This window comes from Amia ocellicauda, chromosome 4 (assembly GCF_036373705.1).
Source record: "Amia ocellicauda isolate fAmiCal2 chromosome 4, fAmiCal2.hap1, whole genome shotgun sequence".
Lineage (NCBI taxonomy): Eukaryota > Metazoa > Chordata > Actinopteri > Amiiformes > Amiidae > Amia > Amia ocellicauda.
Window position 1 is genome coordinate 46,309,653 of NC_089853.1, and position 16,926 is coordinate 46,326,578.

At 39.7% G+C, this 16,926-nt stretch overlaps 1 protein-coding gene across 5 annotated transcripts; it reads right to left on the reverse strand.

The window, feature by feature from the left end:
- Positions 1-25: 25 nt before the first annotated feature.
- On the reverse strand, positions 26-15,944 carry sgk2a (serum/glucocorticoid regulated kinase 2a). 5 transcript variants are annotated; one of them, XM_066702584.1, is made up of 16 exons: positions 14,993-15,125; positions 14,689-14,791; positions 14,152-14,269; positions 11,399-11,468; positions 10,730-10,790; positions 10,048-10,100; positions 8,182-8,239; positions 7,627-7,710; positions 6,527-6,658; positions 5,930-6,042; positions 4,274-4,310; positions 3,955-4,041; positions 3,752-3,847; positions 3,497-3,652; positions 3,038-3,127; positions 26-1,947 (listed from the first exon to the last, which is right to left on the reverse strand). In XM_066702584.1, the coding sequence occupies exons 5-16, from the start codon at positions 10,763-10,765 to the stop codon at positions 1,783-1,785; spliced, it is 1,107 nt and encodes a 368-aa protein (XP_066558681.1). In that variant the 5' UTR covers positions 10,766-10,790; positions 11,399-11,468; positions 14,152-14,269; positions 14,689-14,791; positions 14,993-15,125; the 3' UTR covers positions 26-1,782. The 5 variants fall into 5 exon arrangements, with proteins under 5 accessions (XP_066558681.1, XP_066558680.1, XP_066558682.1 ...); XM_066702583.1 differs by lacking the exons at positions 14,689-14,791; positions 14,993-15,125 and adding an exon at positions 15,827-15,933; XM_066702585.1 differs by lacking the exons at positions 14,689-14,791; positions 14,993-15,125 and adding an exon at positions 14,556-14,666.
- Between the last annotated feature and the right edge of the window lie 982 nt (positions 15,945-16,926).

A 16,926-nucleotide genomic window follows, 5' to 3' on the forward strand; every position in this document is an offset into this window, starting at 1 on the left:
CCATTTAATTAAAGATTAGACCACCTTTTGAAAAGTAAAATTTATTATATTAAATGGATTGCACAGTAAATACATGTGTTTACAATACATTTGCATACAGACCTACCCCACCCCATCACCAAAATACAAAATATTCCAATGATATAAAAATCGGCCTATTGTAGCTATAGGAAAGCGATTTACAGCAAGAAAAAACTAAACATACAGAAGGAAAACTAAGTATTTATACCTGGGTGAATAATACAAATATTTAAAATAGGGTTTCGACACAAAAGGCTAACCTGCGCACGACTAGTGTCTGGCCCAAGGGTGCCCCATGAAAACAGATGTAATAAGGAAATAGTCTATCCAGGGCTTTCTAACAAAGCTTGAACTTGTGGCAAACTTTAGCACCATGAAGTGCATTAATTCCCTCAGTCAGACATGTATTTGATGCAAAGCTAAAAAAATAAAGATTCAAAAAAACACATTTAAATCAGTAAATCTTCAACAGCTAAAACATGCCCAGGGAATGCACCAGTAAAGACCCGATCGATTAATGAAATTTAAGATCAAGAAAAGTGTTTGTAATCACAATTGCACATTAGATTTTAACATCTGGATCAGTTAAACATCATTATATGCAAAACAAAGTCACCAGCTGTATCATTTTTAGAAGGGCTGATATATAGATACCCAGGCCACATGGAATCAAAGGTGTATGTGCAGGAGTAATATACAGTACAGTCTTTATTTTGATAAGATCTATGCTTTGGGTAGAAAGGGCAAAGGCTTTACAGGGAGAGACAAACCCATGTTACATTGTTGTTATGAATTTGGCATTCACAACAACAAAGATAAGTTCTCTGGAGACAAGGACTTTGCTCTTAATTAATAATGGGACTCTCATAAGACTACCAGGGAGCAAGATCATTTTTTACAACACCCACACTCTTCATATAGGCCTATTAGATATCCAGTGTATTACAAACAGTTCAAAACCCAACAAAACAACAAACAAAACTCACTGGTACATTATTCAAAAGGGGTCTCATGCAGTGCTCAGTGCAGTGCACTGGGGTCTCCATTCAACTAAATCAGAAAGGCCTTGTGTTCAATGGAGACTTTGTGAAGAACTGAAAAGGAAAGTCATTCAAATCCACTAACAAAGGAATCCCTGAGGTTTTCGTGTGAGCACAATGCACTCAACACTTCCACACCCAACTCAAATGAGCAGCCCTCCCAGACTAGATAATTCGATTTGTATGCAATTATAGTCTGATGCAACTTTTGCAGATTGTCTAGAATTGTTATGGTAATTGTTTTATCTACATGATCCGAGTTTGTGACAGGACAGAAATAATTAAAAGGTGGCCATTTAGGATCTACACTGTGGCCGGTTGGAGTTAAATTTCATCCTGTTATAAATCCAAACAAGGCCAAGAGGGGGAAAAAATTAAATAAGTTTGCAATATTTCAGGCTTATTGATGTTTTAATTATGTACACATAGAATTTGCTATAGACCCACAAGTAGGGTGGGCAGACACCCATGCTGGATCCTTTCCATCTCCTATTATTAAGTGAAGCATGAAGCAACACTGAAAAGGGGAAAGCGAACAGGTCATCCGATTCAACCCTGAATGCTGGGATCTTGGTCAACTCAAGTCATCATAGGTGACCTTGGATTTCGAGTTTTTGTGAAGAACAAAAAGTGTGGTTGATCTGCCTTGGGTTTCTGGAAGTTCAGTCTGGTCTCTGGCAGTGGTCAGAGGGGAGGTAGAGCAGGGCTCACACGGTTACTCTTAGTTAAGAAAAGCATCATCATTGGACACATAGGAGAAGCCCTTAAAGGCATTGGAGCTGCTGGTTCCCAGGCAGGAGTTGAGTTCAGGCGTGCGGCCCACAGAATTGGGGACCATCTCTTTGGTGAACTCTGGGTCAATGTGTCGCAGGTCAGCTGGGCCATTCTGGAAAATAGGGTGAACATTCCATTAACAAATAACATGGCTAATACAAAATCGACATGGCGTAGAAATTGTTCCTAGTAAATGGTTATGATCTCTACAAAGTTTTAAATGGGCTCTTAGTATATTCTCATGGCAATGTCTCACTTAATATACCACAGTGTATATGGGTCATTCCACAAATAGAGGACATTTTGTATCCCTTGCTTATTTTCAGCATAAATTGTGAAAATGTTGCATACATTTTATTTAAAAACCTTACTATATTGAAATAAGCATTATCTTTCATAATCTGAGGTCAGAAAATTAACTTTAAACATTTTTAAATTCATCATTTTTAAAGCTTGTGATTTTCACTTGTCCCCAACTCCATTTGGTCAACTTCCAGTTGAATTATGTGATTAAATTACCATTAAATCAATAAATTATATACAGCCATCTATTTTTACTGTAAACATTTTAAAATTACTGTATGATAATTAGGTAAAAAAAAAAAAAAAAAAAAACAATTTACTTGCTTCCCCAAATCTGCAGTAAACCCTGTTGCTCTGATAGATCTACCCATGCAAAATAATGGTACATGCCTCGGATGACAATGATTCACAGTAAGTGACATCTTTGATCTTTTGAACAAGATGGTGAAAAAAAAGTCAGATTTTTGTCAATTTCCCACCGTTTTCCACTCTATGACTGGGGGGCGTCGAGCTCAACATATTAACCCTGTTACCTTAAGTAATGATAGAAAATATAACTAAAAATCAAACTGAATATTTTCATAAAATATATGCCAACCTTACCCTCAAACCTCAACCCTGTTACTAATATGAAGGTAACTAACCCTATTGACACTAAAACTGATTTTACCAACTTAATTATTTAAATGGGAAATTGTCAACTATATACATCAGCCCTGTTTCTCTTGTTAACCATGTTACCCAATTGTCAACCCTGGAGGATGGATGTATCATACCTCAAATTAAATGTTGAAAATTTGATGAGTTTTGAAGAATTTGCAAGAGGCAAAATGTCCTCTATTCGTGGAATGACCCCTATACTGCATGCGAGAGAGTCTCAAAGATACAATAAGACTCACCACATTGGGGTTGTATGGAGGGTTGATTCTCTTATGGTAAAGGTCATCCCAGTTTAAAGGTGAGAAAAACACATGGTTTTTAATCTCCAGCTGGAAAACAACACAGTCACATTATAATCTTTAAACATTTTAAATAAAAAAAAAAAAAGAGTTTATAAATGTTTTTAATGAATGTACATTTTGGACAGACTGTCCCAAAATGTTATCAAGTCTTTTTTGACATACACTAACATTTAATAGACAGGAATATATAATTAGTTGTTCACTATGACATCAAGAACAAGTCCAAGAGTCCACAGCACACACAAATTTAGGATGAAAGAGTAAAATCTTTTAATGTATTTCAGTGAACTAGACTCTTGCTCTTGGAGAATCTGTTTGATTGTCCTTCTTGCTCCAGAACCAGGAGCACACATCTGATGAGACATCCTCAGTGTACAGCCTGGCATGAATACTCACAAAGTCCTCCAAGGCCCCCAGGCGGCAGCGCTGCTCCTTCTGCAGCAGTCCCCTCAGCAGGTCACAGGCTGCTACGGTCTTGCCTGGTGGCAGGTGCAGGGGCTTGTAGAGGATGCTGTCGTACATCTCCGCTACATTGCGGCTGTAGAAGGGAGGCTGGGAGAGGAGAGAAACCAGGTGTGCAGGTGATCCTATATGTTGGTGTAAAGACACTTACTGATGCATTGTGGAACTGACATGTAGAGTGGAACTTACCAGCCCAAATAACATCTCATAGAGGACAGCTCCTAAACACCACCAGTCCACAGTACGGTCGTAGGGCTGCTTCTTCAGTACCTCTGGAGCCAGGTACTGCAGGGACAGGAAGAGGTCAACACAGGGCCCAACACAGAAGTAAAATGCAGTTGAATGGTTTATTACCAGATCATCCCTTTCACTTTCTGCCACACTTCTCTCACCTCAGGAGTCCCGCAGAAAGTGGACGTGGTTGCTTCCGGCTCCAGTCCCTCCTTACACAGACCAAAGTCAGTCAGCACAACGTGGCCCTGAGAAAATGCAAAACACACAACCCCCCTCTGGTCAGCAAAAATTGTACCCAATACAGAGTGTTAGTCATAATAATTTGAGGGATAGACAGACCTTAGACACCAGAGAAGGGTGCATTTATTTAAAAAAAAAAAAAAAAAAAAATTATAGGTCAGAATAATCTACATAGAAATCTAAGGATAATGTTTTAGCAGCAAGCTAGATGCATTAGATGACAAGATGGAGCCATACCTGAGAGTCTAACAGGATATTTTCTGGCTTGAGATCTCTGAAAAACAGCAAATGGAGGAAGATTAGAATTGCGAATGAATATAGACTAACCCACCTGATTGTAAGATAAAGGGAAATAAAAGGCCTATAAAGATATTGCAATCACGAAGCATTATATTGAGCAATCAGACACCAAATATCCAGATTGTGTTCTGTAGTAGACTAATGGATATCATTTATTTTGCACAATTTGCAATTCCTCTTTGGACCACGCCCAGAAGTCAATAGACTGACATTAATCAACAGAAAAACACAGAAAACAAAAGTCTGGGATTAACAGCTGCAGGACAGCATCTTCCAGTTAAACCGGGGAAAGAATTTATGAACGTCAATGAGAGGTTATTTTTATTTGAAAAAATAGAATCCCAAACTATATATTTTTGAACACGCATGTAATAAATATGGGAGGAGTTCCTACAATGGGTCAGCTGAGAAGGGAATATCTACCCCAACTTGTGGATTTTATGGACAAAAAAAAAAAATAAACAGTATCTGTAGTTACGGATGAGCCTACAGATACAAAAGATCAGTATGTTTTGCACATTTTGTTTGTTCTCCAAGGATCATCAAATACCTCCAAACTTAAAGTAGTAGTAGATGATAGTTAATCTGCATTCAGTGAATCGCTGAATTACTAGTTTGGATCTGGAATTCCTCCCATTACATTTTATTCCAAGATTTGATGCCGACTGTAAATCAGAAATGAATGAATACATAACAGTCATTCTACTGCCATTTGCTCTTGCATAAGTTTTGGTTTAAAGCCGCATAATTATTTCTCAGTTTAACAGGAAAGGTGTTTCCAAATTCTGTAGATGCATAAAGAAGGGTTTCCTCATGGACACGATTTTACAGAACAATGAATGAAAGGTTTAAATAACTGAATTTAATGCACAAGACATTTTTTTCATTAAACAGTTATTGATGTTATGATTTTAGTATTTTATATAAATAGTTCCAGGAATCAGTGCGTTTCTTTAGATTTTTTTAAACTCTTGTTGACAAATTATGCATTCCTCCTAGGAATCTGAAACATTGTTTTATTTACACATTCCAAGAAATATTGAATAAGAAGTATCGGTAAAAGGGTTGCATGGCTAAATAAATGTCTGTAGCTGCTGCTGCTTAATCAACGCGCATTCATAGAATGACTTGATTTAAAGGAATTTATTACTAAATCAATAAGTGGTTTATTAAGCAGACTCCTTGACCACCTTGTGCTGGGAGGAATATATTTTACCTTCTGTCTTAGGCTGCATGTGTACAACATAGAAAGATAAAAACCATAAAAACTACAAAATGTAAGCCGACCGAGTACGTTTACCCTGCAGTATGTAAACGACTTCACTGTAACTGACCGGTAAACAATGTTATAAAAGCAAATGAAATCTCTAGTATAATGTTTAAGGAGTACAGCACTGGGTTAAAGAGTACAGGAAGCTTTTTCAAGAAGGTAGGGCAAATCCAAGGTGCAAAAGTGCCAACTTCAGATAATTCAACATTTTGTTTAGTGTCCCATTAAAAAGAAAAAAAAAAATCCAGGTCACTAAAATGTAGCACACTATCAGGAAAGGGGCTTTAAAAATCTATTTAGGACTGAAAACCCCAGTGACTGACCTGTAAACGATGTTCAGGGAATGAAGGTAGCCGATGGCGCTGGCGAGCTCGGCAGAGTAGAAACGAGCGCGAGGCTCCAGGAAACAGCGTTCCCTCTGGAGGTGGAAGAACAGCTGCCAGGGAGAAGAGAGAGTAAATGCCTTTATTACTGACGTCTGTGCAACTAGCAAAATGAGCACCACATTAAAAAGTTCAGGTCTGGTGCTCTAAAGCAGATCTGCACGGCTCATGGCAGGAAGATGTTGTAAACATGCTTGGATGCACCAAAGAGTCTTGGGGATCTCAACCTGCCTGCTGAATACATTTCTCCCAGTGTTTCGAAATACAGGATCTCACAATAACTTCAAATTAAACCATTCCCAAATTGTGGACATTACCTTGGATAATAAGAATAAGAATGTTAACAACAATTTCTGCTGGACTGTAGCTCTCCTGGACCAAGCTTACCCAACCCTGCATAGCACAGTAGCTCAGGATTATTCATTTGTTGTACTACTACTGAAAATAAAAAATACAATCCCACTAAACATGCCTGGTCTTTTAGAGGCTAGGGAGAGGTGTATTGAAAAGAGGTTTCCTTCCCTCCCCAGGCAGTACCTCGCCCCCATTGACGTAGTCCAGTACAAAATAGAGCTTCTCTGTGGTCTGGAAGGAGTAGTGCAGCCCAACCAGGAAGGGGTGCTTCAGGCTCTTCAGCAGCACATTGCGCTCCGCCATGATGTTCTTTTGCTGGGGGAAAAAAAACAAACAGATTAGTCTTCACCAAATAAATCAATGCAATAAACAGGGTTTCATAAATACATTGCTTTTCTTCTATAACTTGGTTAAGACAGTTCATTCCATGTTTTGCATTCATACAGTGCCTTAAATAATATTGGAGATGCTATCAAAGAATCACACATCACCACATGTATTCAGTTATGATGATTTGAATTTAGTTTTAAACAGTAGTTAGGTAAATTGAATGTAGTACTACCGAAGGCGGGCAATGATGATCAGAGGTGTTAAATGTGCCATAACGAGTTAGTAAAGAGGATAGGAATGGATAAGCGAAAAGCTCTAAAGTCTCCATTATGGTGCAAAGGACAGAGTGATTGCTTGATTAGATTACATCTCAGCTTATCTTCTGGAAAGTTATGTTACGTTGCAAAATCGTGTCATTAAGGTAGACCCAGTCCGTTGCTTCACCGCTGGACAAGAGATGCAAGTCATTAGATTGGTTAACACTCTACAGCAGTGGTTCCCAAACTGGTCCTGGGAGACCCCCTACCCTGCTGGTTTTTGTTCCAACCAAGTGCTCAATTACTTAATTGAACCCTTAATTTAACTAATAATTTCCTAAATCAGAGACTTAAACAGTAGGGGTTTTAAGTTAAATATAGAATTATATTACAAAACGTATTGAAGAAACAATTATTTTCTTACACAATTTAAAAAGTAAAATCTAAGCAGATTGTTACTTCAATTAAGGTTCAATTAAGTAATTGAGAGCTCGGTTGGAACAAAAACCAGCAGGTTAGGGGGTCCCCCAGGACCGGTTTGGGAACCACTGCTCTACAGGTAAAAGGGACCGGTTTGTACAATCACTTCACAAGTCAGGTTGTGGAGCGGAGTCTTTAAACAATCAAACACACAGAGGGAAGACAATAAAACAGGGTCTCAAAGCAGGAGGAAATCTAGTGCATTTAGCACCCAACCTCTTTCTTCTTCAGGATAACTTTCTTCTGCAGAACCTTCACAGCATAAAACTTGTTGTCTGACTTTCGTTTGGCCAGGAGCACCTAAAACACAGTTAGAGAAAGGATCAACACTAAGCACTAACCTTTGCTAAAGGGTTATGATTATTATTTGTCTTTCTTAGCAGACAATTACCCTAGGAACACACAGTTCTCAAACACATTACACTATACAGTAAAACACAATAAGTGCAAAATATGAGAATATGCAGCATAATTCCTAGTACATGTGAACAAAATACAGTACAAAGTGTCATCCCTGATATGTGCATAGGGGAAGAGCAGGCAGAAGTATCAAAAACACAGAAGTGGCTACAGTAAGATGAAGTTCTAGCAGGACATAAATCAGAAGCATACTGGATCCTCAAAAGGGTAAATAAAAAACAAAAAGGTTTAAAGGCAACCGTGTCTTTTTTGGTCACCTCCCTTAAATATTTCAGATGCACCTGGTATGGAGTGTACAGTAAATATATTATACATCTGAAATTTAAAACATGGTATGTCACAGGATCATACCTTCCCAAAGGTTCCTTTTCCAATCACTGCCAGAAAATCAAAGTCTGTAGGTCTGGCACTAAGGGAAGAGACGGAGAAAAATACTTATTTCACACAGTGAGTGGCTCTTCTCATTGGTTACATTCGTGATACACTCTGATGCAAATTACAGTTTCATACATCCCGTCATAAACAGCGATACATTTGTTTAGGTAAACCATCGGCTTTTCATGTCAGAGCAGGCATGCTGTAGTAAAATATGGAATTGAATCTTCTTCAAAAGCGGCCAGACACCCAGGATTTCATAGCGATGTTGAGTGATGTTTTATATAGTACTGGTCTAATAGTGCACACTATCCTACCTAATATAATATAACAGAGGGACTATCCAGGGAGGAAGTGAGAGGATAGTGCAGTCTCAATGCCCAAGAGTCTCCTTGTTGGGTCTTAGAAGATCATATTGATTCAAACCCTGTTCCTCATACTGTGTGGGTGATTCTATCAATGCGGTTTCTGACCTAAAATTCGTTTAAACCCTACAATATTGAAGACCTTGAGAATGAGCAAAGGAATGACTTTATAGACGCTTTATAGACCATGTGGAGTACCACAATGTACAGTTCACCTAGTTCATCATCTTCCGGTGTGACTCAAATATTGATTGTAATAATATTATGATGTTTTTGAGGTGGTCAGCAGTTCCTGCTGTTTGTTTGCGTGATTCCAGATGGAGTGTGACAAGTAAACACAAAACAGACTGGTGTTGATCTCCTGCGCATGCAATGTTCCTCACATGACTCAACTGTTTGTTTTCACAGTCCCATTGCAGAGACCGTGAGATCTACTTGATTTCTCCTGCACTGGTGATGACCCTGAGCTCCTTAGTGCAAAGAAAGCAACTGAATAATGACGGAAGTGCTGCTTTTAATACAAGATGTAGAGGTGAGCCTGACCACATACTTTGAAGGCAATTAATTTTCTATTTTAAGGTTTGTTCTTCAGCAGTTGCTTTGAAACTATTAACCAAGTTGAAACGATTAACCAAGCCATGTACTGCAAGAGTAATTAATCACGCTGCATAGTCCATTCCAAAACGCACACACACGGGTGTAAACGTCAGTCAGTAGCTATTCAAATGCACCAACACACAATTTTGGTGAAATTACTAACTTCAAAAACATGCAGGGTCTTTGCAAATTTTCAGTAATCTGCCCTGACTCAGCTTATTAGATTGCTGGCAGACTGTGAAGTCCGAGGTTGAGCACACTCTCCAGCCCTGACATTGCTATGGTTAAGGTGTAAAGGACATCGCTTTGAAAACACTCCATCATATTTGCAATCATAATTACACATTGTTCAAAATGCTGCAGAGATCTAAGGGTTTCTCAATGGGTTATAGAGGAGGCTTTAGTGATAAATACAGAAAGGGTGTTTTCACTACTATTTATAACACTAAGGCTGCATTAAATGTCTATACTTATGTACTGAATTAAAACTTACACTGTTCAAACAAACCGTTTAAAACATTCAAACTAATACAGGGCAAGAAATCTCCCATGACATGGTAGGCTGACCCATTCCAGGTTTTATGAACCAAAACCTCTTGCATACAGTAAACAGATGAAGCAGAAAAGCAAATGCATTTCATATTTTCTCTCCAAAGTCTATTGAGGTTACCTTTGCTATATTTGACACATCCAACACCAGGTGGAGGTGTATATAGCAAGACACTGGAATAAAGAAAACCTCACACGTATTCAATTGCAATGTGCTGGAATTATTTCTGTTCCTGCTAATACACAACAGGTTTGAATGTACTTTTCAGAGCTAGGTGGAGGATCACTGCAATGCACAGGAATCTCTTTTTCTGCCGAGTGGAACACTTACTGAGGATTAGCCGAAGGTCCCAGGTTCACATCACAGGTGGAGGGCAGCCGAAGCTGGAATGCACACAAAACAAAGTCAGACAGCTCCTCTGAACAAGGCTTCCAGAAGAGACTTCACTCCGGTTATATGCCGACATGCCATAGTTCGATTAACAAGGAATAGCCCTCAGACTAAAAAATATTGGATTGTTTATTCTAAAGAGGAATGATTGGTTGTGACATCTTATCTTCTGCTTGACATATTCAAATCCCCAATTTTGCTTTTAAAATGATACATGGAACTATGCAAATTATTTAAAAAAAAAATACGCTTTTTATTCTGAAGTGACATTTAGATTTGGAAACAGTAGTGACTTTCAATTTCATGTATGTTTCACCCTCTAATCAGTCAGCCATTTTAAGTTTCCATTGCACATAAAACACCATTTTAATTTGGACATCTAACCACGATTATAGAGATGGGGAAAGGTGAGGAACAGAATGTGTCACTCTAGGTTGTAATTTATGTATCTTTAAGATAGGAAAGAAATCAATTTGCCCATTGTAGTCGCATTCATTTGGTTTGTTTTAACCAGCTACTTTTGTAATGTAGATGTGGGCATAACTTTCAGTTTCTTTCTATCCAATCAGGTAGCTTATGAAAACACAATTCTAAAAGGATACAAAAAAAGTGAGACACCTACTTGATTACTGCTAGCCATAGGTTTTGTTCGATCCATCTCCAAAAGAGAAATCGCTTCAGAGCTATACACAAAACATAAAATTATTACCTTTGTTCAAACAAATTAAAAAGTTGGTGAACTCTTCATTGCTCCGGTGCATCTAATTAACTGCTATCAGTATGACCTTGGAAATTCAACTCAAACAAGATGAACTGGTTTACTGTGGGTGGAACAAACACGGTCTGGATGCAGTTTTGGAAAGCAGGAGCTAAGCACAGTGGTCATTCGTCTGCTGCAATTACACACATTCATTATTTATTAAATCATCGACAACCTCTATATTTCAATTTATTTGGTTGTTGGTTTGGTCATGATCTCAATGAGCCACCGTAAACAGCCCAACCCATTTTTAAGTAATTTTATTCAAGAGACTAGAATTGGGGAGGCAGGGGGATGGAAGGTTTTCATGTTCAACTATAAATAATAACAAGGTCTTAAAAAAAAAAAAAACTTCATTTAGTAATCTGGGAATGTAGACTGAGAAAAGCATGCTCCTGCCTTTGAATGATTTATAAATTAAAAACTTTTCCAATTAGACTTTCAATTATAAAAGCTCTAATACTAATTGTAGGTTTGTAGGGTGTATTCACAGCACCCTAAATATAGGACAAAGAAAAACACTAGGCTTACTATTTGCATAACGTCTCTTTTGACTTCTGGACAAACTCTTGAAGTGCTGCTCTTCTTTTCTGTATGAAGTCTGCAATACAAATGTAAGTGAAAAGACTGAGAACAGGTTAAGAACAGCTGGTGGTTTGTATACAGAGGTGCGTGAGAAAAAAGGAGAGGTCAGGAAGTGGATGGGTAAAGCGCTACGATATGGGAATCCTCTCGTATGCTTGTATCCCCCTGCAAGGCAGAGTAGATTCCCTCTGAACAGGCAGAAAAACTTCTAACAATAGTATTACTGCAATCTTCAAAAAAGCACGGACAACCAACCACATAAAAGATCTACTTCTGGATTAGGCTTCATCTGCCAATGCAATTCTGTTTTCCTGCTATGGCATGCTTTGTAGTTTAAAGTATCCACTATGCCCTACATAGAGACAGTATTGGTTTTATTTGGTGCCTTGGTCTTCATCGCAGTGGAAATGCATGGAGAGTAAATGGAGAACAGAGAGTGAGAACAGGATTCTTTACATACTGAGAAGTGTTTTTCTGCAAAAAGTACTTCTAAACATATTGAAGACCAGAAACTGTAACCTGAAACATTATAGGAAAACCATTCTGCAGTTTTTGTGGTTTCATTAAAATAGAAGATGTCTGGGGTAAAAGCACACAAATGGGGAAAAAAGATATTCACAAAAACTACAACAAACGAATAAAGGTCAACAGAATAAGTTAAACTAACCAGTACATCAACTGAATAAAAAGCTCTGATATTCTTTCTCTGGTGGAAAACATTCCAGTTGTGGGATTTTGCCCTTGATGCACTCAATTTCGGATTGAAATGTAGGTCACATATATACGTTCATTGACCGGTTCTCTGTACCTGGTTTTGTGCCACTGCAGATTTCTCCAGGTGCGACACTGCGGCTAATCAGATTTCCTATGAAAAACCACACCCGTTTCTCTGAACTGCGGTGCCCTTGTTGATGTTCAGCAATTTATTTTGCGAAATCTGTAGCTATGTAGATACATTCAACATGCTGGACGCCAAATATGCTTTCATTAGGTCTGCGTTATCGCAAAAACCCTTTGAGAGAAAGCGGTCTGACTGCGGGAATCTCTCTGATGAATTTCGATAGAAACTGATGGGATCTAAACATGCATGTGCAGGTTTTGGTACCACATTTGAGAAAATAAATCTATAAATAACCACATGCAGCGGTTATTGTCTGGTATACCCTCTGTATAAAATAAGCCCGCTCTTGCATTAGGCATAGCTGTTCTTATGAAGGACTTAAGGAAACCCAATCCAATAACATTTCGTCGCCATGCATATAAAAATCTGAACAGATTGTTTAAGTAAGTTTCTCGAACCCACACCTTGAAATATGTCCGCCACCTTCAGGATGCAAGTGAAGCACGCACTCCGATGCATTTCGTCCGATTTGTACTTTTTACACAAATAAAAGAAAAATAAAGTTTTCCAAGAAACGGTATCGTTACCAGGCGTATCAGAGCAGTGATGGGTCGTTTAGATTCCCAAACCAGTCCTGGAGCCCCACATCTCTGCTGGTTTTCGTTGCAACTGAACTCTTAATTACTTAATTGAATCTTCAATGCAACTGTTGTTTCAATTAAGGGTTCAATTAAGCAATCGAAAGCTCAGATGCAACACAAACCAACAGGGCAGATAAGCTCCAGGACCGGGTTGGAATTGGAAACCACTACTTTAAAGAAACAACATTAAATGAAGTAATAAGCTGCTTTGTTCACACGCTCCTGTTGATCGGTTTCAATTAATACAGAATTCAGACATCCCCTTGCCGACTGCGGCTTTAGGACACTAATTGCATTCACCTGTGCAGAGGGAAGCCAGGGTCGTGCAACTCAACTTGCGTACTTGCACGTGTTCTTGTAGCGCAGAATTCCGCAGTTCTGCGCGGATCTGCGCGGCTCCACCAATGGGATCACTGGAATTCTGCAGATCAGCGCAGAACTGCGGAATTCTGCGCTACACGAACGTGGACGCGACCTTTGTTTTGCGTTTTGTTTTTTGTATTCTGTTGCAAATTTAATCTCAGCTCTTCATCAATGTAGAATGATTGGCACGAATCTAACAACTGTACACAGCATCCCCGAATAACAGCATGATCTCCTTTTTAAATATGTTGTTGTTTTCTTATATGTTTATTCGTATATAATATTGTATTATTATTATTATTATTATTATTATTATTATTAGTAGTAGTAGTAGTAGTAGTAGTAGTAGTAGTACATATTTTAAGCAAAGTTTTGTACTTGTATTAATAATCCACCTACGACAAGAAAAGCCTTTAAACGACAAACAACAATGTATTGCACTTACATGTCTACAGGTTATAGACGTCAAATGACGAAGTTTATGTTGATTATAATAATAAAACGTAGTGCGTAATAAAATAAAAGCTGCGAGAAATCTGACGTTTATAACCTGATATATAGCCCACTGATATACCATATAACTACATTGTATAAACTATTTTTAAATATTATTTTCACATTGGGTAGAGGCTGGCACTATTATCCGCACTGTATCCCTGGAGAAAGATGAAACCAACACCAAATATATGGAAAACGTTGCAATACAAGGTAAAAAACAGTATTTTGAACTAGAAAATGCAAATCATAATGTATAATACAGTGCGTAACGACACTGCAGTAGCTTAACCGTGCAGCCTGAGACGCAGCTGCTTAGAAATGCCCTGACACTGTCATAACCGAGGTAAGACACTCACCTGAGGGACCTGTCGCCGACGTGGACAAATGTGCTGTGGTCTCTCAGTGTCACTGTCCCTGCCCGCACGCCACGCAGGACCGGGTCACCTGATCGCCACAGTCCACACCGGGCCAAGACTGGGACAAGAGGAGGACACTCATGATTGTCCAAGTTGTGTGGTGGTGGTGGTGGTGGTGGTCTTTAGCAAATATGAAACCACTCCACTCACAGCTTTACAGACTGGCGACGTGCAATCATAATGCACTGCAAAACAGATAACTTTCCTAGCTTTCAGGTGCTAAGGGCTTTACAGCTCAACACGAATAACACACCCTGCCTGCCTGTCTGTGTCTGAAACAGGACGCATTGCACTTCACCACGTGTGTCCAGCTCATACCTGCAAAGCTGAAAACACCACCTTACCCCAATTACAGTAACTGTCCCATTAATGTGTATGTTAAATTGTAGAAAGTTGTCCATCTGTAATGGCCATGTTATACAGCAAAGATTCTCCTTCTCCCCGAAAGCAACAAAACGCCTCTCTTAGGCTTCATACGTGTGTACGTGTGAGGCGGAGCTGGTAGCACTTCAGCAGCCTGGCTTGTCTCCGGCACTTCCCGGGGAGCTCCGTGTGAGAAATACGAGTCCTGCTGCTCTCTCTGTGGAAAATCGCAATTTATTGCTGCTGCCTTGGCACTCCACAGACCCTGTTCCTCTATTGACATATCTCACATTTCACATGGTCCGCTATCTTATCTGCAGGCTATGTCATACAATCTGTCAGGAGGGTATAGTTGCTGTATCGGCGATAACATTCATTAATACATCACTTTTATACTGAAAACGCCGATTGTACCTACTTTGTACACAACACCCAGTGTCTGAGCCCTGTACACCGTGTAGGCATGTGTCTGAAGCTTACTGTATTCCTCCCAGTTTGAAGTCACATAACTAGATCCGCAATACCTGTCCTCTGATGCTCTGCACTTCTGCATGGATCCTGTTACACAAAGACAGAACTTCATCCATGCTAGGGTGACAAAATCAGCAGTTTGTTATCAGTGGATCATTTAGCACATGTAGGCTATTGTCCAGTGAGCTGTTTTCAGTGTGGATTAGACTCAAGGAGGGAAATTGCTGCCAGTGCTGTAAACTAAACACAGCTCATGTGACTTTGATCCACAGAAGGTCCTTTGCAATGACAGAATAAGCCATCTTTAATGTAGGGGCAACACAAGATTGTTCACAAGAGCGGAAAACCAAAGCAATTCCCAAAGCCAAACCGAAATCAACTGACATTTGCTTTGTTCTTCCTATTGGTATAATGTCACACCTTGACCAAGGGTTTTACATCACTTCGCAATCACCGGGACAGGTCCTAGGAAAACGAAAGCCACAACAGGCTGCACAATAAACTTTGCTGCGCTGAAGTTCACCACAACACTTCGGAGATCACAATGTGTGATTGCACACCATGCAGGCCTGTGCACATACCAAGCACCGCAAGAGCTGCGTCTTAAGCTCGGACATGCGTTCACAGCTGTACACCTGTTCTGCGGGGAAACACTGAACTGCGCACGGCTGCGCCACACGGAGGCAACGAGGGTCGGCAACCACGGCGCCAAGTGCGAAAACGGAGAGACGGAGCTGCCAGAGCGGCGCCGGTGCGGATCCGACACCGACGAGTCACTCACCCAGGACCGGCGTGTAGAAAGCGTTGTCCGCGGAGAGCTCCGTGTCCCGACAGTCACGGCGCAGGCGTGCAGTCCTGCATCACTGAGCCTCGGCAGCCTGGCAAAGGTCAGCTGAGCAGCAGGTAAATCATTGACGGGAGGAGGGGCAGTCTTGTACCAGCTGATTGCCTGTACTGTGCCTGTGCTCTGGGGTACCGAGGAGGCAGTGCATCTACAATCTCATTCCTGCATACCTGCACATGCATCACTTAATGAAGGCAAAGACGGGTATTTATAGTGCACTGTTCTAGTAGGCTGCAATTAATTATGTGTCTATAATAGATCTTATTTTTCATCACCAGAATAAAAGTAGCCTAAAGTTGCCTAATGAATATGATTCCGTCATGAAGGTCCTACTTGATTCCGCTGTTAAACTGTAAGGCACAAAGGCTGTTGAAGCGTGGTCATGGTAGTGAGTCCAGTTTGTAATGCAGGACCTACTTTTTTATTTCCACAGTAACATTACAAGGAAATAGCCTTAGCCAAAACACCAAACTCCAGCTCTGAAAAATGAAAAAGTGAGTAACTGTGTTCAGCACCAAATTACCAGTCTCTGGACTACATGCTTCAATGCTTGGGGCTTATAGGGGTAGATATTAAGACTGGTGTTGAGCCATGGGGGCACCACTGGGAAATAATGGATTTCAGGTTTTGTTTATACTACTCTCTTATTTATGGCACTGTCTCAATAACGGTTCCCAAATAATTGTGTAATATGTTCCATAGGATAACAGCAATACGTCATTATTATGTTCCCTAGAATTGTATACCTGAGAGCTGAAAAAAGAAAGAGTACATGGATGGGTGAAGTATGTTTTAAATATTACTGTCCTAACTCAAGAGTGATTCACTTACCAACTTAATATCAGGAGAACCAGGCTCAGTCTGTCAGGATCAGGAAACATGATTCTGTGATTTTCATTTGTGTAAATATTTCAAGTGAACTCTTTTACATCATATAGTCCAATGACTTTAACGTAAACTGAGAAATCAACAGAAGAACAGAGACACAGTGATATATAGCGACAGTTGGGTGGGGATGGTGACCCGGGGATAAAATA

Excerpts from the sequence above, each read along its gene's own strand:
- sgk2a (XM_066702582.1), bottom strand. The coding sequence starts at position 12,812 with ATGCATCGGAGTGCGTGCTTCACTTGCATCCTGAAGGTGGCGGACATA. Across the intron at positions 8,240-10,047 it reads GGACCTTCGGCTAATCCTCA|TGCCAGACCTACAGACTTTG; the intron begins GTAAGTGTTCCA and ends CTCTTCCCTTAG. Across the intron at positions 7,711-8,181 it reads GAAAAGGAACCTTTGGGAAG|GTGCTCCTGGCCAAACGAAA; the intron begins GTATGATCCTGT and ends ACTGTGTTTTAG.